Source organism: Pipra filicauda, unplaced genomic scaffold (assembly GCF_003945595.2).
Source record: "Pipra filicauda isolate LSUMZ 115617 unplaced genomic scaffold, ASM394559v2 scaffold696_size210578_pilon, whole genome shotgun sequence".
In the NCBI taxonomy this organism is placed as follows: Eukaryota; Metazoa; Chordata; class Aves; order Passeriformes; family Pipridae; genus Pipra; species Pipra filicauda.
Genome location: NW_024104860.1, coordinates 125,272 through 147,886, shown reverse-complemented (window position 1 = coordinate 147,886; position 22,615 = coordinate 125,272). Strand labels below are relative to the sequence as shown.

Below are 22,615 nucleotides of genomic sequence, written 5' to 3'. Positions count from 1 at the left end.
CATTCCTCTGCCAACCCCCTGGGCCTGCTCGGGGCCCTCCAGGTCCTTGCCCTGCTCCCAAGGGCTGTGGGGGTGCTTAATGGTCAGGGCTTGGGGTTTAGAGCTCAGGGTGGGGATTAGGCAGAAGCTGAGGAGGGTTTGTTGTTCTGCTGGCAGTGTCTGGGTCATGATTAGGGGAAGAGGGTTTTGGGCTTGGTCAGGATTAAAGCTTGGTTTTTCATACTGGTAATACAGGTTTGGGATTGGGGTGGGCATTGGAGGACAAATAAGAGTCTGAAGTTCTGGGTTTGGGCTTTTTCTGTCTTGAAATTAGGGCAGTGGATTCCTTTCAATGGGAGGGGGAGCACTTTTGGGGATTGTTGGGGCTTGAGGTTACAAAGTGCATAAAGGTCAATCAGGAGTGTTTGCACAGTCAGTGTTTCAGCACCCTCAGCATTCCCTGAACCTGGTTTTAACTCATCAAAATCTTTCCTCTCTCTTGGTCAAGCCCCTCTTTCCTTCCTCAATTTTCTTATTCCTTTTGTCCCAGTTCCTCCAAACCTCCTCAGAACATTCATCAGGATGGGCTCAGCTTTGTGATGATGCTGTGCAACCTCCTGGAATCAAGGAGCCACTGTGAAACTGCAGAACCTCATGGAATTATGGGGCCATTGTGACCCTGGGGAAAGCCATGGAATCAAGAGGCCACTGTGATACTCCAGGGCCCCATGGAGCCAAAGGAACCCAGGGACAGTGGGAATCTCGTGAAATAAAGGGGCAACTGTGACACTGCAGAAACCCATGGAATCAGGAGGCTACTGTGGCACTGCAGGGCTTCTTGGAAACAAAGAAACCCTGGGCCACAGTGGAATTTCATGGAATCAAGAGGCCATTGTGACACTGGGGAACCTCATGGAAGAAAAGGAATCCAGGGACATTGTGGGACTTCATGGAATCAAGGGGCAGTTCTAACACTACAGGGCCTTATGGATCCAAAAGAACAGAGGGAAACTGTGGAATCTCGTGGAACCAAGGGACACGCGGGGCCTCATGGAACAAAAGGAACCCTGAGACATTTTGGAAGCTCATGGGAAAAAACGTCCATTGTGGCACTGCAGGGCCCCGTGGAAACAAAGCAACACAGGGACACTGAAATGTGGTGGAACCAAGGGGCCATTTTGACATGTGGGGCCTCATGGAAGAAAAGGAACCCTGAGACATTTTGGACCATCATGGAACCAAGGGGCCATTCTGACCCTGAGGAACCTCATGGACTCAAGGGGCCACTGTGGCACTGCAGGGCCTCCTGGAACCAAAGGAACCCTGAGACATCTCAGAGCCTTTGGCTGTGCTGCTCAAGCTGGGAGGCAGAGCCAGCTGATGGTGCTCCCTGCCACTGACCACCTCTCACAGACGCTCCTGTGTGGCCATGGAGGGGGCTCAGAGGGGCCCTGCCTTGTTCCAGAGCTGGGACATGGCTTTGGGGGCTGCTCTTGATTGACCTGTGGAAGTTCACTGAGGGCAAGAGAAGTCACTTGCAAGAGTTTTCCCTGTACTTGCTGTGTCCCCTGGGCTTGCAGAGCTCTGTTTGCCACTTCACAGCAAGATTTAGTACTTGATCTCTGGTAACTCCACCCTGGGCAGGATTCTGCTCCAGGGCTCCATTCCCTGCTGACTGGATGGGACGGGCTGTCCCTGCAGATCCTCTCTGCTCTCCTGCACTTCCTGAGTTCCTACAGACAAGTCCTCACCTGCCATCAGAGCCCTCACAAGCTGCAGAGCCCCAGGCAGGGGACTTGGAGATCATTTGTCACCTCCATTGGCCATCGGCCACCAACACACAGCATCTGAACCAACCCTCAGTCCCCGCAGTCCCAGTGGGTCCCTGACCTCCCTGCACTGTCTCCATGGAGAAACAAGCAAAGCAACAAGACTTTTGAGACTCTGTTCCTTGGACTTCTCGATACCAGTGTTGGGAAAAGACCTCAGCCTTCAGGAAGTGCCTGGAGGGGAACCCCTTTGCTGCTGGAACTGCTGTTGTGGAGCCCAGCCCTGTCCCAGCAGTGCCCAGGGCCTGTCCCTGCCTGTGCTCACAGGCCTGACCCACAGCAGGACAGTGACTGAGCTGCCAGAGCACTCAGGCCTTGGGCACGGACAGGAAAGGAGAGGGTGGGAGTGCAAAGAGAGCAGCTCTGAACAGCCCCAGTGCTGGTGCTCCCTGGCAGTACTGGGACTCTTTTACCCTCCACATCTGCAAACATGGAAATGCACTCCAGCTTCAGGGGAGGTCTTGGAGGAAGAATCTAGAAAAAAGCATTTGTGTCCTTTCTTACACTCAGAGATTGTGATTCCTCATATACAAACTAAAACAGGCAGGATGTTTGACAAATACCTTTTTGCACAAACTTTTATTTTGTTTAAATGCACACAAAGCATGATTCCTGATTTGTATATTTTGTGGGTGAAAAAAAAGAGGTAAAGAGTGAATGATATATGGGATGAAGAATAAAATTTCAGTGCTAATGACATGAACAGAGGGAAAAAAAAGAAAGCCCCCCCACCCCAAAAACTATCAATAGCTTTAGAAGGCAGGCTGGGCCCAACATGTGTTATACAATGAGTGTTCTGCAGGAGAAAAGATGCAGTTTATTGCTTCTTAAAAAAACATCCAGTCATCGTTTTCCTTATGGCATCCTTGAGCTCCTGGTTCCTCAGGCTGTAGATGAGGGGGTTCACTGCTGGAGGCACCACCATGTACAGAACTGCCACCATCAGGTCCAGGTATGGGGAGGAGATGGAGGGAGGCTTCAGGTGGGCAAACGTGGCAGTGCTGACAAACAGGGAGACCACAGCCAGGTGAGGGAGACACGTGGAAAAGGCTTTGTGCCGTCCCTGCTGAGAGGGGATCCTCAGCACAGCCCTGAAGATCTGCACATAGGAGAAAACAATGAAAACAAACCAGCCAAGTTCTAAAGAGAGAGTAAAAGACATAAGTCCAACTTCCCTGCGGTAGCCTGAGTGTGAGCAGGAGAGCTTGAGGATGTGTGGGATTTCACAGAAGAACTGGCCCAGGGCATTGCCCTGGCACAGGGGCAGGGAAAATGTATTGGCTGTGTGCAGCAGAGCAATGAGAAACCCAGCAGCCCAGGCAGCTGCTGCCATGTGGGCACAAGCTCTGCTGCCCAGGAGGGTCCCGTAGTGCAGGGGTTTGCAGATGGCAACGTAGCGGTCGTAGCACATGATGGTGAGGAGGAAATATTCTGTTGACATGAAGAAGAAAAAGAAAAAGAGCTGTGCAGCACATCCCTAGTAGGAGATGGTTGTGGTGTCCCAGAGGAAATTGTGCATGGCTTTGGGGACAGTGGTGCAGATGCAGCCCAGGTCTGTGAGGGAGAGGTTGAGCAGGAAGAAGCCCATGGGGGTGTGCAGGTGGTGGTCCCAGGCTACGGCGCTGAGGATGAGGCTGTTGGCCAGGAGGGCAGCCAGGGAGATGGCCAGGAAGAGCCAGAAGTGCAGGAGCTGCAGCTCCCGCCTGTCTGCGAATGCCAGGAGGAGGAACTGGGTGAGGGAGCTGCTGTTGCACATTTGCTGCCTCCGGTTATTGTTCTCTGTTGAGGAGAATAAAGACAGAACTGAATTAGACCAGGCTCAATCAGCAAAACATCTTGCATGTCTCATAGCAATTCAACATTCAGGGCCTCTTTTCAAGAAGATCCCTCTGCATCCCTCTCCCTGAGCTCTGGGTTTTGCTGGCTGAAGGGGGCACTGAGAGCAGGGACCCTGGAATGGGCTCCCGAGGAATCCTTCTTGCTGTGCAGTGAGAGGCAACTTGGAGCAGCAGGTGACCTCCAATTAAATGCACTTGTGATGCATCAAAGTGTTTCCAGAACTGCTGGTCACAGTTTGCCCAAGGGCAGAACACAGAGAGGGGATTTGGGGGACTTGATTTTGTTTGAATTCCACTTGCCAGGAGGAGTTTGGATGGTTGAAATTTCTGACATTTCTCATGTGCTCCAAGGGAAATCTTGTGAGTCCTGAGAGGCAAAGGGATGGTCTCTTGGTGCAGAGACAAGAGCTGGCCATCTTTCCTGTTCACAGCTGCCCCTGGCTGGCAGCTTGGACCTGAAGGGGGATCATCCTTAGGAATTCCCTTAAAAAAAGTAACAAGGCACTTCTAGGAGCAGAGGAATCCTGGTTCAAAGAGCAGATTGACAGAATGCTTGCCTTTCCTCAGGATGCCTGATTAGGATCTCATCTTTCTCCTCCCAGACTGCCACACAGAGGGATCATTGCAGCTCCCAAGTACAGCTGCCCAGAGCATTTCCATGGATTTAGCACTGAGGAGTTTTCTCCATGGGGATCCTGTGCAGCACAGAGATCCTATGGCAGAGCTGTGCCCTTCTGGAGGGCACCTGCAGCCCTGCAGGACACCCAGGCAAACAGCTGAAGACCCTGAAGGTGCCTGGAGGGCACTTGGGCACTTGGTTCCCCCAGACACATCCCCACAGCAGCACCCAAAGGGTTTGTGTCTGGACAGGAATCTGCCCCCCCCAAACCCCATACTGGTTCAGAAAACCCACTGGTGAGAACAAGGAGAGCCCAGGCAGCAGGGGATGGTAGGGAAATGCCACAGTGCTGCTGCCAAGGGAGGAGGGACACAGAGAGGCAGCTGGAAATCAGGGCCTTGTCCTTGCCTGGGCTCTGGCTGCTGCAGGGCAATGCACAGCCCAGCCCCCGTGGGCCTGAGGGCACAGGCTCTGCTTAGGCTGGGAAAGGAGCCCAGGCAGGAGCTGCTCAGGGAAGGGGTCTGTGCCACAGGGACAGCAGGGAGGGGCCCCCATCCCCCTGCCCAGCCCTTGTGGCAGCAGCTGCCTCTCCCTGCCTGCCTGTCTCTGGGTGAGGAGCTGTTCCTGCCAGCAGCCCCTGCCTGTGCCCAGCTCAGCTCCCTGCCAGTGCTGCCAGAGCCATCCCCAGCCCAGTGCCCAGGGGCAGCTCTGCCTGGGCAGGGGCTGCAGAGCAGATCCCAGACAGCCTGTGGTGGCTGGGAAGGGGGAGGTGTTCTGGGGGGATGTGCTTCCTGAGAAGGGCCCCTGGAAATGGAGGAGGTGGAGCTGAAGCTGTGAGGAGCCCTGAGCCTGCAGCTGAAGGGCCCTGCCCAGCCCTGCCCTGCCCTGAGGGGTCACTCCTTCCACCCCCCCCTTCTCCCTGCAGGGCCGTGGCAGCTCCTTGGCCGGGCTGAGAGCTGACCCTGGCAGGCAGCAGAGTCCCTGCCCCAGCACACAGAGCCCTGGGGGCAGGACCCTGCTCTGCCCCACAGCCCTGGGCACCCCTGGCTGCACCCCCACCTTCCCACCCCACAGCCAGCCCTGGCACAGGGAACCTTCTGGCCCTGGGCCTCTGAGGGGGCAGCAGCAAGTCCTGCTCTGCAGCAGCTTCTCCTGCTGCACCCCAGCAAATCCAGCAGAGCCATCCTGACAGCTCCTGCCACTGCTGCCATTTGGCAGCTGGGAGAGGCACTTGCAGGAACTCACCTGCACTGCTCTGCAGCCAGAGCCTGACCGTGGCAAAGGGCTGGCAAGGTTCCTGCCCTGAGCAGCTCTGCCCTGTCCTCCCACCCCAGGATCCCTTGAACCTCCTGCTCCCTTCTCCTCTCTGCCCTTGCTGCCTGCAGCTCCTGCCCTGCTCTGCCATATGGCCACTTCCCCTGCACTGCAGCAACTGGGAGAGTCCTGCTGAAAGATCCTAGAAGCTGTGGGATGTGCCAGCTTTAGGAGATGCCTCCAGGAAGGCAAGTTGAACTTTCCTACAGCCAGAGAATTCTTCCTTCAAATCCTGGGAAGGTTTCTCCCATGGTGAGAGCTCAGTCACCTCCCAGCCCAGGCTGCCTCTCATCTCTCTGCCTTCTCTCCTGTGCCCTGGGTGCTGCAGGCAGTGCCCTCAGCCCAGCTGGGCTGTGCAGAGGAGCTGCTCACCAGCAGAGCTGTCTCTTTGAAGCTCTTCTTGCTTGCCAGGAGCTCCCTGTGTGCCAGGAGCCCGGCCCAGCTCAGCAGCACAGCAACAGCCCCAGCCAGCCCTTTCTCTGCCCCTCTGGGCTCCCTCCAGCTGTCCCTGGGGCTCCAGGGGAACCTGCTGGCACACAGCTGAAGGAAATAATGATGTTCTTTCTCTCAGCTGGGCACAGACACTTCTTTCAGCAGGGTCATTTCTCCAAACAGACACAGAGTTAAGTTCGAGAGTCCCCTTTTCATGTCCCATCATTAGACAGGAAACCCAGACAGTGCCCAGGAGGGATCTCCTTCACCTGCACTGAGGGAAGGGACTCAGCTGAGTCAACAGAGGTGTCTCCTTGTGGCTCTGCAGACCTGGGGCCAGAAGGACACTCAGCTCCCTCCACAACCCCCATGGGCTGGGATTCCTCCTGCCCCACTTCAGTGGGCCCAAAACAGGCCCCTGCAGGTGACTCCTTGTCCCAGCTCCCATGGCAATGAATGAAGACCAAAGCCAGGAGTGACCTGCTGAGACACAAAGCCCTGGTTCCTTCTGAGGGGCCAGAGGTGACCAAGATTCCTGCTGGGAACTGCAGGCTCCAGTGGAGCAGTTCCTAGGGACAGGGCAGCAGCTGTGGGATCTTCTTGGAGGCTGCTGGGACATTGCTTTGGCCAACTTCAGTGGCAGAAGGTGCCCACATGTAGGACAGGGGAACCTGTCACTGTTCCTTCTGTCCAGGGCAGCCCATAGGTGTGTTCAGGTGACCAAATGGAGTCAGATGGCACAGGGAGAGAGGTCTCTCTCCTATTCTTTATCAGAGGTATTTTCTACATGTCCTCAGAGCACAATGGCAGTTGTCTCCTGGACATCCCTTCACTGCTGAACCTAATTGAGGGCAGCTGAGCCTGGATTGAACAGCCAAAGAGGGGCCTGTAGTGCCAGGGGAGGTGCCAGGGCTCTGCAGCACAAGTGCAGCAGCTGCCATGGACAGCACAGGGCCTGTGCAGGAACCCCATCCCCATTCCCAGCAGTTGTGGGACAGGCACCACCCAGGGCTTCTCAGACACATTGGGGGCCTTTGGGGCAGGGAGTGAATCCCAGCCCTGCAGGGACACAAAGGCTGTCCCTTCTCTGCCCAGCCAAGGCCGGGCCAGGCACGAGTCCAAATCCCATCAGCCCAGGCTGTCCACACTTGTTTCCTCCCTCTGCTGGCTCTTCTCTCCCCCAGCATTTCAGCAGCATGTGCTGATCTCCTCAGGGATCAGGCCTGTGATTTTCCCCCTGGGCCTGAGTCCCAGCACGTCCACCCCCAAGGCCATTGTCAGCAAAGCCTCTGCACAGCCCAGCTCTCGGGGCTTTCAGAGCAGCTTTCCCCACTGCAAGTCTGTTCTTACCCCGGTGCCCCCGCTGAGGGGCTGCAGCCAGACAGGCCCCAATGCCCTGCGTGTGGGGCACAGGCAGGAGGAGCTGCAGCCCCAAGTCTCTCTGCATTCCACTTGCAGGCAATAACAGCCCAGGCCTGCTGAGACAGTTCCCAGGTTGCAGGGCTGTGATGGGTTGGGAGAGAAGGCCAAGGAGATACAGGAGAGAAAGAGCAGGAGAGAGGTGTCCTCAGCAGGAAGGAGCTTCTTGGACCTGTGCAGCTGCTCTAGGGGATGAACAACTTGGGTGAAGTTTTGTGGGTGAGGGTTAGAGGAGATTTTGGTTTGGGTGACCTTGTGGAGTGAGACAAAGATCCCATTCCAGTTGTCTTTGATAACCCTGGAATTCACTGGAAAGGCACCACGACAGGATGCAAAGAGTCCCAGAGGTTTGTGCAGGGTCTTGGTCAAGACAGCCCTTGGCACACAGGCCTTTAGAGCACAGCTGGCAGGTTGGTGGACAACAGGGAGGCTCATCTGCATCTGCTTCTCTCCAAGAGGAACCAAGAGGTTCCCACAGAAACTGACCGTAGTAATGGGATTGTATGCTGGTTGCCATGGTAACTGACCGTAGCAATGGAAATGTATGATGGTTGCCATGGTAACTGAATGTAGCAATGGGAATGTATGAGGGTTGCCATGAAAACCGACCATAGCAATAGAAATATGTCTTGGTTGCCATGGTAACTGACAGGTAACTGACAAGCAATGAGAATGTATGGTGGTTGCCATGGTAACTGACCATAGCAAAGAGAATGTATGGTGGTTGCCATGGTAACTGACCGAAGCAGTGGGTTGTATTATGGTTGCCATGGTAACTGACTGTAGCAACGAGAATGTATGGTGGTTGCCATGGTAACTGACCATAGCAGAGGGAATGTCTGATGGTTGCCATGGTAACTGACAATAGCAATGGGAAGTATGATGGTTGCCATGGTAACTGACCGTACCAATGGAAATGTATGCTGGTTGCCATGGTAACTGACTGTAGCAACGAGAATGTATCGTTGTTGCCATGGTAAACGATCATAGCAATGAGAATGTATGATGGTTGTAATGGTGACTGACTATAGCAATGGGAATGTATGATGGTTGCCATGGTAACCGACCGTAGAAATGGGAATGTATGGTGGTTGCCATGATAACCGACTGTAGTAATACAATGTATAATGTTTGCCATGGTAACTGACTGTAGCAGTGGGAGGTATGATGGTTGCAATGGTAACTGACAATAGCAATTGGAAGTATGAGGGTTGCCATGGAAACCGCCCATAGCAAAGAGAATGTATGATGGTTGCCATGGTAACTTACCATAGCAATGGGAATGTATGATGGTTGCCATGGTAACTGACTGTAGCATTGGAAGTATGATGGTTACCATGGTAACTGACCGTAGCAGTGGGGTATATGATGGCAATGAAAATGTATGATGGTTGCCATGGTAACTGACCATAGCAAAGAGAATGTATGATGGTTGCCACGGTAACTAAGCGTAGCGATCAGAATGTATGGTGGTTACCATGGTAACTGACCATATAAATGGGACTGTATGATGGTTGCTATGGTAACCAACCATAACAGTGGGAATGTATGCTGGTTGCCATGGTAACCGACCGTAGTAATACAATGTATGAGGTTTGCCATGGTAACTGACCGTAGCAGTGTGAGGTGTGATGGTTGCCATGGTAACTGACAGTAGCAATGGGAATGTATGAGGGTTGCCATGGTAACCGACAATAGCAATGGGAAGTATGATGGTTGCCATGGTAACTGACCATAGCAATGAGACTGTGTGATGGTTGCCATGGTAACTGACTGTACCAGTGGAAATATTATGGTTGCCATGGTAACTGACCAAAGCAGTGGGTTGTATGATGGTTGCCATGGTAACTGACTGTAACGACGAGAATGTATGGTGGTTGCCATGGTAATGGACCATAGCAGTGGGAGGTATGATGGTTGCCATGGTAACTGACCGTAGCAACGGCAATGTATGATGGTTGTAATGGTAACTGACTGTAGAAATGGGAATGTATGATGGTTTCCATGGTTACTGATTGTAGCAATGGAAATGTGTAATGGTTGCCATAGTAACTGACCATAGTAATGGGAATGTGTGATGGTTGCTATGGTAACGCACTGTACCAGTGGGACATATGATGGTAGCCATCATAACTGATTGTAGCAATGGGAATGTGTGATGGTTGCCATGGTAACTGACCGTAGCAATTGGAAGGTATGATGGTTTCCATGCTAACTGGCCGTAGTAATGGGAATGTATGATGGTTGCCATGGTAACCGACCCTAGCAATCTGTCCTAGTTGCAGGGGCCGGGACCAGTTTATCACTGTGTGAGTGCAACCAAAACTGTGTATTCTACACCCTCTGTGTCATTTCTGATGGACTCTTAAGAATGGATCCTTTTTCAGCAGCTGCCCAGGGCCCACCTGACGCCTCAGGCTACAAGCTGGGTGTGAAAGAACTGTGCAAGAGGTGTTCCTTTGTCTTCACACCCATGACTCAGGTGTGATAACTCCCCTCCGGGGAGGCATTAGCACCTTCACCCCCAGCCTGAGGGGTCATCTCTGCCAATGGGCCTCCTTGGACTGGCAGAACAGGCAGCTGCAACACCCAGACCATCAAACACTCCAAAAATACCCCATGACTCACAGAGTTAAATCGCCCATTGTGAAACTCCCCACCCTGGGGGAGGTGCTGGACATCCCCACCTGAATCTGAGCACATATTCTCTTGGGGTTTGGGGACTTCTGGTACCACTCGTGGGATCGAGAGGAGGACCAGAACTCCAACAGGACTGCCACTGCCACTCTTGACAGGACTGCCATCACTGCCTCAACAGAACTGCCACCATCATCTGGACCAACAGGTTTTCCTTTCCTTTTACTTTGCACCCTGGGGGGCCACGTGGTGCTCAGCACTGTTCTGTTCTTGTCCCGGGGTACTGGCTTATACAGCTATTTTTGTGGGTTAAAACCATTTTTCTCTGTATCATTGTATTTATTGTAATCTTAGTAAATTGTAACTCTGACTTGCAATCCCTCGGGTGGGTTCATTTCTCCCTTCGGTTTACTTTTAACCCAGCACACAATGGAAATGTCTGATGGTTGCCATGGTAACTGACCCTGGCAAGGGGGCTCAGTGGTGTTGCCCACGGCTTCCACTTCTGCAAATTGGCTTCACTCACCTTCTCCTTCAGCAGCCTCAGCCACTCGTTGTGGGGGCCCCACACAGCAGCTTCCCACCTCCGTGAGGTTCTGCAGCAGCCCAGGGTTCCTTTGGCCCCAGAAGGTCCTGCAGTGTCCCGATGGCCCCTTGATTCCGTGAGGCTCCACTGTGTCCCAGGGTCTCCCTGCTTCCATGAGTTTCCCCAGTGTCCAAGGTTTCCTTTGGTTCCATGAGACCCAGATGTGAAGCCGTGGCCCCTCGATTCCACGAGGTTTTGCAGTGTCCCGATGGCTCCTTTCTGCCCTCAGGTTCTGCACAGTCTCAGGGTTCCTCTCCTTTCATGAGGTTCCACAGTGTCCCGATGGCCCCTCGATTCCAGGATGATCCCAAATGTCCCAGGCTTCCTTTGGTTCTAGGAAGCCCTGCATGTCAAAATGGCCCCTTGATGCCATGAGTTTTCACAGTGTCCCCATTTTCCCTTGGTTCCATGAGGACCTGCACTGTCACAACGGTCTCTTGATTCCGTGAAGTTCCAGTCTCCCAGGGCTTCTTCATCTCCATGAGACTCCGCAGGGTCACAATGGTCCCTTGATTCTGTGAGATTCCAGTGTCCCAGGATTCCTTTGCTTCCCTGGGCCCTGCAGACTCAGAATGGACTGTTGATTCCATGAGGTTCCACGGTGTCAAAATGGCCCCTTGATTCTGGGAGGTTCCACAGCATCCCAAGATTCCTTTGGATCCACAAGGCCCAGGAGTGTCACAATGGCCCTTTGTTTCTATGAGGTTCCACAGTGTCCAAGGATTCCTTTGGTTCCATGAAGCCCTGCAGTGTCACAATGGGTTGTTGATTCTGTGCCATTCTGCAGGGTCACAAAGGCCACTTGGTTCCACGAGTTTCCTCAGTGTCCAAGGCTTCCCTTGGTTCCATGAGGTCCTGCAGGGTCACAGGTACCCCTTGATCCCATGTGGTTTCCCAGTGTCCCAAATTTCATTTTATTCCATGAGGCCCTGCAGTGTCACAATGGCCACACAATTCCATGAGGTTCCCCAGTGTCACAATGGCCCAGCGATTCCATGAAGTTCCAAAATGTCCCAGGGTTTCTTTGCTTTTGTGAGGTCCCCCATGTCACACTGGCCACTTGATTCCATGAGATTCTGCAGTCTCCCAGGTTTCCTTCAGATCCAGGAGGCCCTCCAGTGGCAGAATGGCCCTTTGATTCCATGAAATTCCACACTCTCCCAGAATTCCTCTGGTTCCATGAGCTTCGCAGTGTCTCAATAGGCCCTTGACTCCATGAGGTTCCTCACTGTCCCAGGGTTCCTTTGGTTCCATGAGACCCTGAAGTGTCACAACAGCTGACGTCACATCCATCATATATCACATCTCTCCTGTGACATCATATCATCCCTGTGACATCATGTCCTCCCCTGTGACATCACACCTCCTCATGATATCACAGCTCCCCTGTGACATCACAGCCAGTGACATCCAGATCCATCCCAAGGTTGGGGGGTGTGTGAGACAGGCAGAACCACAAATGCCTGCACAGCCCAGAGCAGTCAGTGTGGGGCTGTGCTTGCTGCTGCAGAGACCCCCAGGGGACAAACCCAGGCAGGAGTTTGGGGGGCTGTGTGTGTGTCCCTAAGGAGGACACTTGCCTTATTATTGCTTATTATTTGTAATATCTTACAGGTCTATCATACAACACCTAAGGATGGATTCTATAGAATATGTGCCATAGATATTTGGGTTGGGTCTGGCTGAGCTGCAGTTCAGTTCCCCACAGCAGCCCTCCCAGGGCTGGGCTTGGCATTGGCAGCTGGAAGGGGGTTGAGAACACCCCAGTGTTTTGGCCACTGCTGAGCACAGCACCAACACTGGGACATTCCTTCCTTAGCTGAGGGCAAGAGCCTGGCAGGGGACCCAAGTAGGCCAGCTGAGCCCAACTGAGCCAAGGGACATTGCAGCGCATGGGAGGTCAGCTCAGCTCTAAAAGCTGAGGCAGGGAGCAGGAGGGGGGCATTCATTGTCTGATGGCTGCCTGCTGAGGAACCGTCCCGCGGACCCAAGCCCTGCTCCTCGGGAGTGGCCCACCATGGCTGCTCATGGCAAGCAGAGAACAAACTCTGCTGTCTTTTACTTTAAATAAACTGCCTTATCTCAACCCACCAGTTGTTTTTTGTTCCACCTTACTCTCTCCCCTGTCCTGCTGGAAAGTGGAGTGATAGAGCGGCTGGGAGGGCACCTGGTGTCCAGCCAAGGTCAACCCACCACACACCTGAACACTTCCAGAGACTCCACCACCCCCCTGGGCTACTTGTTCCAATGCCTGAACACTCTCTCAGTGGAAAAAGGTTTCTTTAATATCTAATATGAACCTTGCCCAATGCAATTTAAGGCCATTCCCTCACAACCTTTCACTATAGCCTTGGCAGAAGAGACCAACCCCCACCCCACTAAAACCTCCTTTCAGGTCATTGCAGAGAGCAATGAGGTCCCCCCTGAGCCTCCCCTTCTCCACACTCAACCAGCCCAGTTCCCTCAGCCGTCCCTCAGCAGACATGTTTTCCAGAGCCTTCCCCAGCTCCGTTCCCTTCTCTGGACACGCTCCAGCCCCTCAAGGGCCTTTTGGCACTGAGGGGCCACAACTGGACACAGCACTCCAGGTGGGGCCTCCCCAGTGCCCAGCACACAGGGGCAATCAGTTCTCTGCTCCTGCTGGCCACACTCTTCTCCACAAAGGCCACCATGCCCTTGGCCTTCTTGCCCCCCTGGGCACACTCTGCCTCATATCCAGCCCCTGTCAAGCAGCACCCCCAAGTCCCTTCCTGCTGAGCAGCTCTCCAGCCCCTCTGCCCCCAGCCTGGAGCGTCCTGGGGGTTGTTGGGACCAAAATGCAGGCCCTGACACTTGGCCTTCTTGATCCATCCTGTCCAGATCCCAGAGCATGTTCCAGCAAGGACATGGTGGAACCTCATGGAACCAAGGACCATTGGGACACTGCAGGGCTTTCTGGAGCCAAAGGAGCCCTGGGACACTGGGCAATCTCATGGAATCAAGGCAGCACTGTCACCCTGAGAAACCTCCTTGAATTCAGGGCACATTGTGACACTGCAGGTCCCAAGAAAAAAAAGGAACCCTGGGACATCATGGAAACTCATGGAACCAAGGGACCATTGTGACACTGAGGGGGCTGATGGAATCAGGAGGCCATTGGGACAATCCAGGGCCTCATGAAATCAAAGGAATTCTGGGACACTGTCAAACCTCCTGGAACCAAGGGTTCCTGGTGACATGTGTGTCCTCCTGGAACCAAGGGAGCCCGGAGATATTTCTGAACCTCCCAGAATCCAGGGGCCATTGGGACCCTGCAGAACCTCCTGCATTCAAGTGCTCCTTGTGAAACTGCAGGCTCTCCTGGAACCCAAGGATTCCTGGAACACTGCAGAGCTCACGGAACCAAGGGGCCACTGTCCCACTGCAGCTCCTTCTGAAGCACAAGGGACCCTGGGACAATGGGAAATCTCTGAGAATCCAAAGGGCATTTGGGGACTGCAGGGCCTCATGGACCTAAAGGAACCTTTGGAGACTGTGGAAGCTCATGGCATCCAGGGGCCATTGTGACATGTGGGGCCTCCTTGAACCAAAGGAATCCTGAGAATTTTTGTGGGAACAAGTTAAGGCAGCAGCAGCTGCATTCAGTTAATCAGGATCCAAAAGGAGTGTTTTGGCCTTGACTGGTGTTTTCCATCCAGAGAGGGCTGTTTGCCAAAGTGGAAACCACTTGGAACGCTCTGCATGGTAGCCTGTGTTTTTCTCGGGTGGCTGAACACAGCCAGCACATGAGGGGAGGGGAATGTGTGGGATCAGGGCCCTGCCTTGGGGCCATGCTGGGAATTCCAGTGGACTAAAAGACAAACACCAGGTGCTGTTTCCAAAGGAACCCCAGTGAAAGGGGGACGCCGGAAAGATGGAGGACAAGTCCCACAATGGAACTCTGTGTGTGCAGCCTCATTTTCTCCTTCAGTGCCCACAGGAGAGGGGGCAAAATGTGGGGGATCGGACCCCTAAACCGTTTGGGGGGGATAAATGGGGATTGAGGGGACAATGAAAAAGTGGAAGAAATAGGGAGAAGGGTGGAAAAGGGGGGGTGGTTTGACCGGTCTGATGGTCCCATAGGGGTCTTTGGGCACAGGGGGGTTGGCAAAAGGGGGGTGGCCCCCTGAGCTCCCAACTGACTGTGGGGTGCTGGGGGCTGCTGGATCCAATCTCAGCCTTCGATCATGCCAACACTTTTAAGTTTAAGGGAATTACAGAGGTGTGACTGAACCACTTTTGTTTCCCAGGTTTTAATGATGGCAAGTCAGATCTATTGATACAAATGAATTATTAAGGGTTACAAATGATCAGACAAAAGATCTTCATCACAATTATTTACTGCACAAAATACACACTAAAACTACCAGGAGTAGAGGATAAGATAGGACAGGGCTCTACACTAAAGCAATTGTTGAAGCAATTCTACTCAAGCTGGCACAGAAGCAGTAATTCTTAATTAGAGATGGATGGAACTCCCCCAGACCAACACTCGTGGGGAGATCTCTGCTCTCAACCTCCAGGAGTGACCTTGGAGGGTCCCCAGCCAAGGCAGGAATCTCCAAACATCCTCCAGGAAGGATTCTGTTGAAAGAACCTGCCCCTGTGAAAGGGGACTGGCCCTTTCTGGTCAAAAGTGATGGACTGACAGTCACTGGACTCCAGGTGTTGCCTCACAATCAGGGGCTTCATTCGGGGTGGAATCAGCGGCCGAAGCTCTTCCTGCAGTCGGGGCACTGGTAGGGCTTCCCTTACTGGTGGGTCCGTTGGTGTTTGGTCAAATTAGAGTTCTGGGTGAAGCTCTTCCCACACTCCCCACACTTGTAGGGCCTCTCTCCAGTGTGGATGCGCCGGTGAGTGACGAGGTTGGAGTTCCGATTGAAGCCCTTCCCGCAGTCAGTGCAGCGGAAGGGCCTCTCATCCGTGTGCGTCCGCTCGTGCAGGAGGAGAGTTGAGCTGGTATGAAACCTCTTCCCACATTCCAAGCACTTGTAAGGTCGTTCCCCAGTGTGGATGAGCTGGTGTTTGCGGAGTCTGGAGCTGTAACTGAACCCCTTCCCACATTCCCCACATGTGTAAGGCCATTTTCCAGTGTGGATGTGCTGGTGTTGGATCAGGTCAGAACTGACCCTGAAACTCTTCCCACATTCCTGACATGGGTATGGCCGTTCCCCAGTGTGGATGTGCTGGTGTTGCATCAGGGTGGAGCTGTCCCTGAAACTCTTCCCGCATTCCTGACATGGGTATGGCTGTTCCCCAGTGTGGATGCGCTGGTGTCGGGTGAGAGTGGAGCTGTCCCTGAAACTCTTCCCACATTCCCCACATGTGTAGGGACGTTCCCCACTGTGTATTTGCCGGTGTCGCCTAAGGCTGGAGCTGTCACTGAAACTCTTCCCACATTCCCCACATGTGTAGGGACGTTCCCCACTGTGGATGCGCTGGTGTCGGCTAAGGTTGGAGCTGTCCCTGAAACTCTTCCCACATTCCCCACAAGTGTATGGACGTTCCCCAGTGTGGATATGCTGATGGCAGAGGAGGTCGGTGCTCTTCCTGAAGCCCTTCCCACATTCCAAGCACCTGAAGGGTTTCTCCCTGCTGGAAGGCTGCTCAGGGACCACCAGCTCAGAGCTCCCCCTCAAGCTCCAACCACCTTCCCGGCACAGGCTGGCTCTTTCCTCCTCAGAGCACCCTGGGATGGCTTTGGAGCCCCTCCTGCGGGGGGATCTCCGGCCCTTTTCCTCCCCGCTGCCTTCCTGCGCCGGGGAGCCCTTCAAAACGGCCTCTCCCACCAGGGTCTCACGGGGGGATTTGTCCTCCGGGCTCTCCGTCCTCACCTCGGGGCCTGGGGCAGGAAGCAAGAAGGACAGGCAGGGGATTGGCCTCCGGCCCACAGGGAAGGCCAAGGACATCCCCCCAACTCCGGCCCCGGCAGGACGGCGGCGCCAGCGGGGTTGTCCTGCAGCCGGGGCCATGCTCGGCTGACAGAGCCAGCACAACACCCGCCCAAAGGGACACTGACTTCCTCCTCACCTGCCTGGGGGGACCAAGGCATCTTCCTCTTCCTCGCAGCCTCCTCCTCCATCCGACCAAGCTTTGGGAAGGACAAATCCTGATGGGGGGAAAACAAGGGCTGAGTGCGTTGGCTTGGGGGTTCCTCCTGCCCAAGTCCATCTCTAGAATTCACCGGGCATCCTGTGTCCATAGAAACCTCCAAAACACCAAGATTCAGCCCAGAAAAAAAAACAAACCACCAAGATTCAGGCCTCGTGCCCAGTGCCTCTTTCCTGACCCACACAAGAGCTTCCCGGCCCCCCCAGGGCTCCCCTGCTGCTGCCTCTGCTCCTGGCCCTGCCTTTGCTGCTCCCTTGGCTGGGGCAGCGGCTGCAGGGGGGGATGGCAGCAGCTTCAGCTCCACGGCACTTCCTGCGGGGAGCTCAGCCCGGGGGGACGGGCAGGGACCTGATGGGGATGGACAGGGGCCCAGCAGGGACAGCCAGGGCCTGCAGGGGAAGGCACAGGGACAACCTGGACCCCCACACTGCCACGGCTGTCTCTGCTCCTCCTTGCAGGCTCCGTGGCCAGGCACAGTTGGTGTTCCTGGGTGCCCACCATCTCAGCACTTGGAGACGCTCAAATCAGCGCCCGCAGCTCTGCAGCAAAGCCCCAGCTCACCTGGCACACAGGGGATGGACACAGCGCCTTCTTGGGGTTGGGCACTTACAGCTTTTCCTCTCTTCCCCACCACAGGGCTCTCCTTCAGCAGCACCTCTGCCTTGCACTTATTCTCAGCCTCACCTCAGGGACAGCTCTGGGCTCACCTCTGCGCCACTTCTCAGCCTCACCTCAGGGCCTGGGCTCAAGGACAGGAACCTGCAGGGAGGGGACATCAGGTGCAAGCTGAGGGCTGCCTGCTTGCACTGCCCTCTGGGCTTCCTTCTCCTTCTACAACCAGCCCAGAACTCAGCCTGCTTTTCTAACACCACACCTGATGTCTCCAACCCTCCATCTCACCCCAGGAGCCCCCCCTGGACCCTCTGACCAAAAACGACCCCCCCTCCCGCTCACAGAAAGGCCAAGGGCATCTGGGGACATGTTGGGGACAGTTGGGGGGCTTTGGGGGGCACTGGGGGATTACTGGGGGATACTGGGACACACTGGGGGGAACCAGGGGGCACTGGGAGGGACTGGGAGATTACTGAGGGACACTGGGAGGGCACTGGGAGGGACTGGGGGGTTACTGGGGGATTACCAGGACACACGGGGGGACACTGGCAGGTTACTGGGCCATACTGGGGTTACTGGGTGCTCACTAGAGCATCACTGGGCCAGACTGAGGGGCAGTGGGAGGTCACTGGGACACACTGGGTGGTCACTGAGGGAGTTCCTTGGTTGTACTAAGGGTCACTGGGAGGTCACTGGAATATATTGGGGGCACTGGGATCCCCTTACCCAGATGTGGTACATCTCCTCTCCGCATTTTGGGGGGCACATCCAGGACCCCTCCCTTGGGGCCTGGAAGATCCCCTGAACCCCACTGCTGGGCTTTAGGGGACCCTCGGGACCCCCTCCCTGTGGGGTTTCTGTGTGCTGAGTTTTGGGGGTCTCTGGGGTTCGGGACAGGCATTGGATTCCCTTTCCCTGGGGTTGGTCTGCCGACACAGAGACTCCTTAAAATCCCCTCAAAACCCCTGAAATCCCCTCAGAAATCCACCTCTGGACCCATCCAAACCTCCTCAAGGACCCCACAAATCCTCTCAGAGACCTCAGCCACCCCCAGGACCCCCTAAACCCTCCCAGTGACCTGCAAAACCCACCTGGGACTCCTTTCAGGGACCCTCAAAACCATCTGGGACTCCTGAAATCCCACTAGAAATCCACAAAACTGCTTCAAAGACTCCCCCAAAAGCCCCCCAGGACCTCCCAATTCCCTCAGAGACTCCAAAACTCCCTCAGGGATTCCTAAACCCATTCAGGGACTGTCAACTCCCCCCCTTAAGTCCCCTCCGGACACTAAACCCCTTCAGAGACCCCCCCAAACCTCCTCAGGGACCCCCCAGGGACCCCAAAACCACAGAACAGCAAAAGAGCTTCTGTAAAGGAAGAGAGCAGAAAATCTGAGAAGGAGGAGACCAAGGAAAAACTGAAGCAAAGCAATAAAATCATCCTGACCCTTCCAGTTTTTCCTTCACCTTTTTCTCACTTTTCCTTTTTTTAGGGTTCTTTTTTTCGTTGGGTGGTTCTGATTTTTTTTTCCGAGGGACTTTCTTGGCAATCGAATCGAACATCCGGGTTCTTGGGAGGCCCCCGGGCCCCGCGGCCCCCGAGACGGTTCCAAGGCCCTGCGCTCTGACCCTCGGGAACCCCCGAACCCCTCGGCTAAACCCTCCCGAGCCCTCCAGCCTTTCCACCCACAGCCGCGCTCCCCGCAGCCCCCGAGGGGATCCCCAGACCCCGCTCTCCCGCACCCCCCGCCAGCTCACACAGACAAAGGCCCCGCCGCCATCACCGATTCCCGCTCTGCGCGCGCACCGCCTTTAGAGAACACCGCCGCAGCCAATCAGCGCGCGGCCACGCCTCCGTACACCCGCCGCTGCGCCTGCGCGGGGCGCCGGGCACCACGGGAGTTGTAGTCCTTGGCTGATCACAGCGGCCCTTTGCGCGTGAGCGGTGTGGAGATAATAATTTTTTGGTTTTATTGTTTTTCTGTCTTTTTTTCCTCTCTTTTCTCTTTCTTTTTTTCCTTTCCTTTTTTCTTTCTGCTTCCTTTTTTCCCCTTTTTTCTTTCTCTTTTTCTTTTTTCTCTTTTTTCTTTTATTTTTATTATTTGTCTAATTTTTTCCTATTTTTTCTTTCTTTTTTTCTCTTTTTTCTCCTTTTTCTTATTTCGTATTGCCTTTTTCTCTTTTTTTTTCTTTTTCCGTTCTTTTTACATTGTTTTCTATCAGTTGTATTTTCAAGGAAGATTTAAACACAGATCAAAACAATCTCCAGGTACATATCTCACAACAGCAGATAATCTGGCATTGTTTCAGGTCCGAGAGGATTCCCAAGATCACAAACACTGAGATGTGAAGGGTGCCCACACAAAAAACAGCTTTCCCTGCTTTTTTCCACAGGTGAAGCAAGTGTGGAAGGGGCACTTGGCCCCAGGCAAGATGCTTTTACAGCCACTTTAAGCAGCCCAGAGTGGATCTGGCTGGCAAATGGGATTATGCCCATGCTTTCAAGGAGGATTTGCAGAGTACATTGAGGGGAAACAGGGCCATTTCTTCATCTCCTGAAGGGATGAGAAGAGGGGGGAGCAGGTGCTGTGGCCCCAGAGCTTCTCTCTGCTCTGGGGACACTTCTGTGTTTTCCTCTGTCCATTGAATTCCCAACAAAGAAGGAAAAAGCTACAGGAACTCCAGTCTGGAGTGCTCAGGACATGTGGAAGCAGGGGAATTTTTCTTCCCAGCTGGGACTGAGAGTGCAATTTCACACTCCTTTGGAGAGCATTGACTAAGACAGCCCATTTCTGCCCAGGGATCTTCCAGGGGGAACTCAATCCTGGCTCTGGGCAGGTCCCTGCAGGGGCAGCAGCTTCCTCTGCACATTTGAGGGGATAAAGCTGCTCTAACCCTGCACTCCAAGCTACTCCACAGCAATTTAGGACCTCTGAGGACAGTTCCCCACTGTTTCCACCCCAGCAGAGACCTGAACACATCCCGTGGGCACTGTGTGACCACCCCGGCATTAACACCCTGCAGGAATGAAGACACTGACTGTAAAGACACTTGTCTACCTGGAAACCTCCACTTTCTTTGCTACTATACAGCAATAACATTTTCTATTCATATTGCAGCTACAGACTTAACAAAGAGAATTGCATATATTGTGCTTTAGAAATTAAAATGCATTCCAAAGTCAGGCAATGCTAAACAATGAAAGTCTTGAACCCTCCCCCCCAAACCAGCCCCACTTCTGGTTTCAGAACCAGCCCACTTCCTCACTCTCTTCACAAAGGGAGAAACTCTCTCTTTCCACCTCTGAAATAAAAATTCCCTCCCCAAAAGTGACCAAAAAGAGTCTACTTGGGCACTACTGCAAATGGAAGTTGTCTAATAACCATTCCTTCTAACTCAGGAAGGGGAGGAGGTGAAGAAAGTCACAACAAATGTTTGGATTCCTTCCTCTTTGACGTCTTCTCTTCCCTATCTGACGCTCTGGGACATGTGCAGGGGGGTCAGCATCTCTTCAAAGATGGCTCCTTTCACATCAGAGCCCCTCAAATTGGCTTCCTGGAGGTCACAACCTGATAGGTCACAATTTGGAAGGGGAAAGAAAAAGAAGTGTCAATGGAATGCCCCCAGAACTCTGTTCAAAGCTTTACTTGAAGTCCATTTACCTGAACTCCATTGTACTCTGAAGCTGGAGAGGTCAGCCAAAAGCCAGCAATCCCCCCAGTTACCAGCTGACTATAGGAGAGAAAGGAATAGGATGGAAAATGAATCCTAACTCACTTCCAAATCAGTTCCTGCCAACGTTGCTCCTCCGAGGTTACAGTTCTTTAGTTTGGGGTTTCTCAGCGTTGCAACTCGGAGGTTAATTCCTGTCATCTGACTGCCCTCCATGGCCACTCCTTTCAGGCTGGCACCTGGAACACACACAGAAAGGAGTTCTGTGAGGAAAACCAGTCAGGAACACAGCAGCTCCACACTGGTGCTGCCTCAGAGCTGTGTGAATTGGAGGAGGACAAGGGGCTTTGGGGCTGAGATGGTCACAGACTCAGTGCAGCCCTTGTGGGCCCTTCTCAGGGTTGGACAAACCACAGCTGGACCTTTTCTGGGCCATAGAAATGCACAAACACAGGCTTCAGTTGGCACAGATTCACAAGGCAAAAGCTTCTCACCTTCCAGATTAGCTTTAGGGCCTGATGGGTCCTCAGAGTTGCAGCCTTTCAGGGACGCTCCCTCTGCGCTGGAGCGCAGCATCTTCACCCCTGGCAGGTTGGCACACTGGCACAGACAGGAGTCACTGAGGGCCGGAAAAACAACATCAAAGACAATCGAGAAGACACTTTTAATTTCTGCTTTGGGAGTCAATCCCATTAAATCATTACTGGGAGGAAGTGTAAAAGCTTTGGGAACCAGAACAACTCTAGAATATATTTAAGAACTCGATGTTTTACACCGCTCTGTTTGTTCCAGCTCCTCTCTGTTAACACAAGCCCAGCCCTCCCAAGCTGCAGCAGCTCTTCCATCCAGCACAGAGCCTGACAGGTCAGCCCTCTCCAGGCTGGCACAGCACAGGTTGGCACGGGCCAGGTTGCAGCGGCTCAGATTGGCCACCTTGAAGTTGATGCAGCAAAGATCCAGGTGGGAAAGATCTGCTCCACTGAAAGTGAGACCCTGGAAATCCCAAGGAATAAACCCCCCAAAAATGGAAGGGGTAGGTCTGGACACAAAGTTAACATCATTGTGTAGATAGGTGTGCATTAATATTTACAGTGTGTAAATATCTATATCTAAATATATGGATAGAAATGTATTAAAATATATCCTGTCTATAAATATACACAGATACAAGATAGATACAGACACACACAGGTCCTGGGAGGAGCTGAAGACACCCCACCAGGGAAGGGGGCTTATAAAAAGGAGGGAGAGGGACTTTTGATATGGGCCTGGAGGGACAGGACAAGGGGTAATGGTTTTTCAACTGAAAGAGGGCAGGGTTAGATGGGAGACTGGGAAGAAATCCTTCCCTGGGAGGGTGGGGAGGGGCAGGGATGGAATTCCCAGAGAAGCTGTGGCTGCCCCTGGATCCCTGCAAGTGTCCAAGGACAGGCTGGATCAACCAGGTCTAGTGGAAGGTGTCCCTGCCCATGGCAGGGGGTGGAATGAGAAGACCTTTAAGGTCCCTTCCAACCCAAACCAGTCCATGATTCTATACAGACAAATACACA

The 22,615-nt window shown here is 53.6% G+C and overlaps 2 protein-coding genes across 2 annotated transcripts; both read right to left on the bottom strand.

Moving 5' to 3' along the window:
* Positions 1-2,625: 2,625 nt before the first annotated feature.
* Positions 2,626-3,219, bottom strand: LOC113992174 (olfactory receptor 14J1-like). Its single transcript, XM_027729241.2, has one exon. The coding sequence runs from the start codon at positions 3,217-3,219 to the stop codon at positions 2,626-2,628; it is 594 nt and encodes a 197-aa protein (XP_027585042.2).
* Positions 3,220-20,752: 17,533 nt separating this feature from the next.
* On the bottom strand, positions 20,753-21,686 carry LOC113999234 (BTB/POZ domain-containing protein KCTD9-like). Its single transcript, XM_039388882.1, has 3 exons — positions 21,560-21,686; positions 21,171-21,304; positions 20,753-20,962 (listed from the first exon to the last, which is right to left on the bottom strand). Exons 1-3 carry the CDS (start codon positions 21,639-21,641, stop codon positions 20,936-20,938), a joined length of 243 nt encoding a protein of 80 aa, XP_039244816.1. The 5' UTR covers positions 21,642-21,686; the 3' UTR covers positions 20,753-20,935.
* Positions 21,687-22,615: the final 929 nt, after the last annotated feature.

Excerpts from the sequence above, each read along its gene's own strand:
- LOC113992174 (XM_027729241.2), bottom strand. The coding sequence starts at position 3,219 with ATGTGCTACGACCGCTACGTTGCCATCTGCAAACCCCTGCACTACGGG.
- LOC113999234 (XM_039388882.1), bottom strand. The coding sequence starts at position 21,641 with ATGCTGCGCTCCAGCGCAGAGGGAGCGTCCCTGAAAGGCTGCAACTCT. Across the intron at positions 21,305-21,559 it reads CCCTAAAGCTAATCTGGAAG|GTGCCAGCCTGAAAGGAGTG; the intron begins GTGAGAAGCTTT and ends TGTGTGTTCCAG. Across the intron at positions 20,963-21,170 it reads TGGCAGGAACTGATTTGGAA|GTTGTGACCTCCAGGAAGCC; the intron begins GTGAGTTAGGAT and ends GTGACCTATCAG.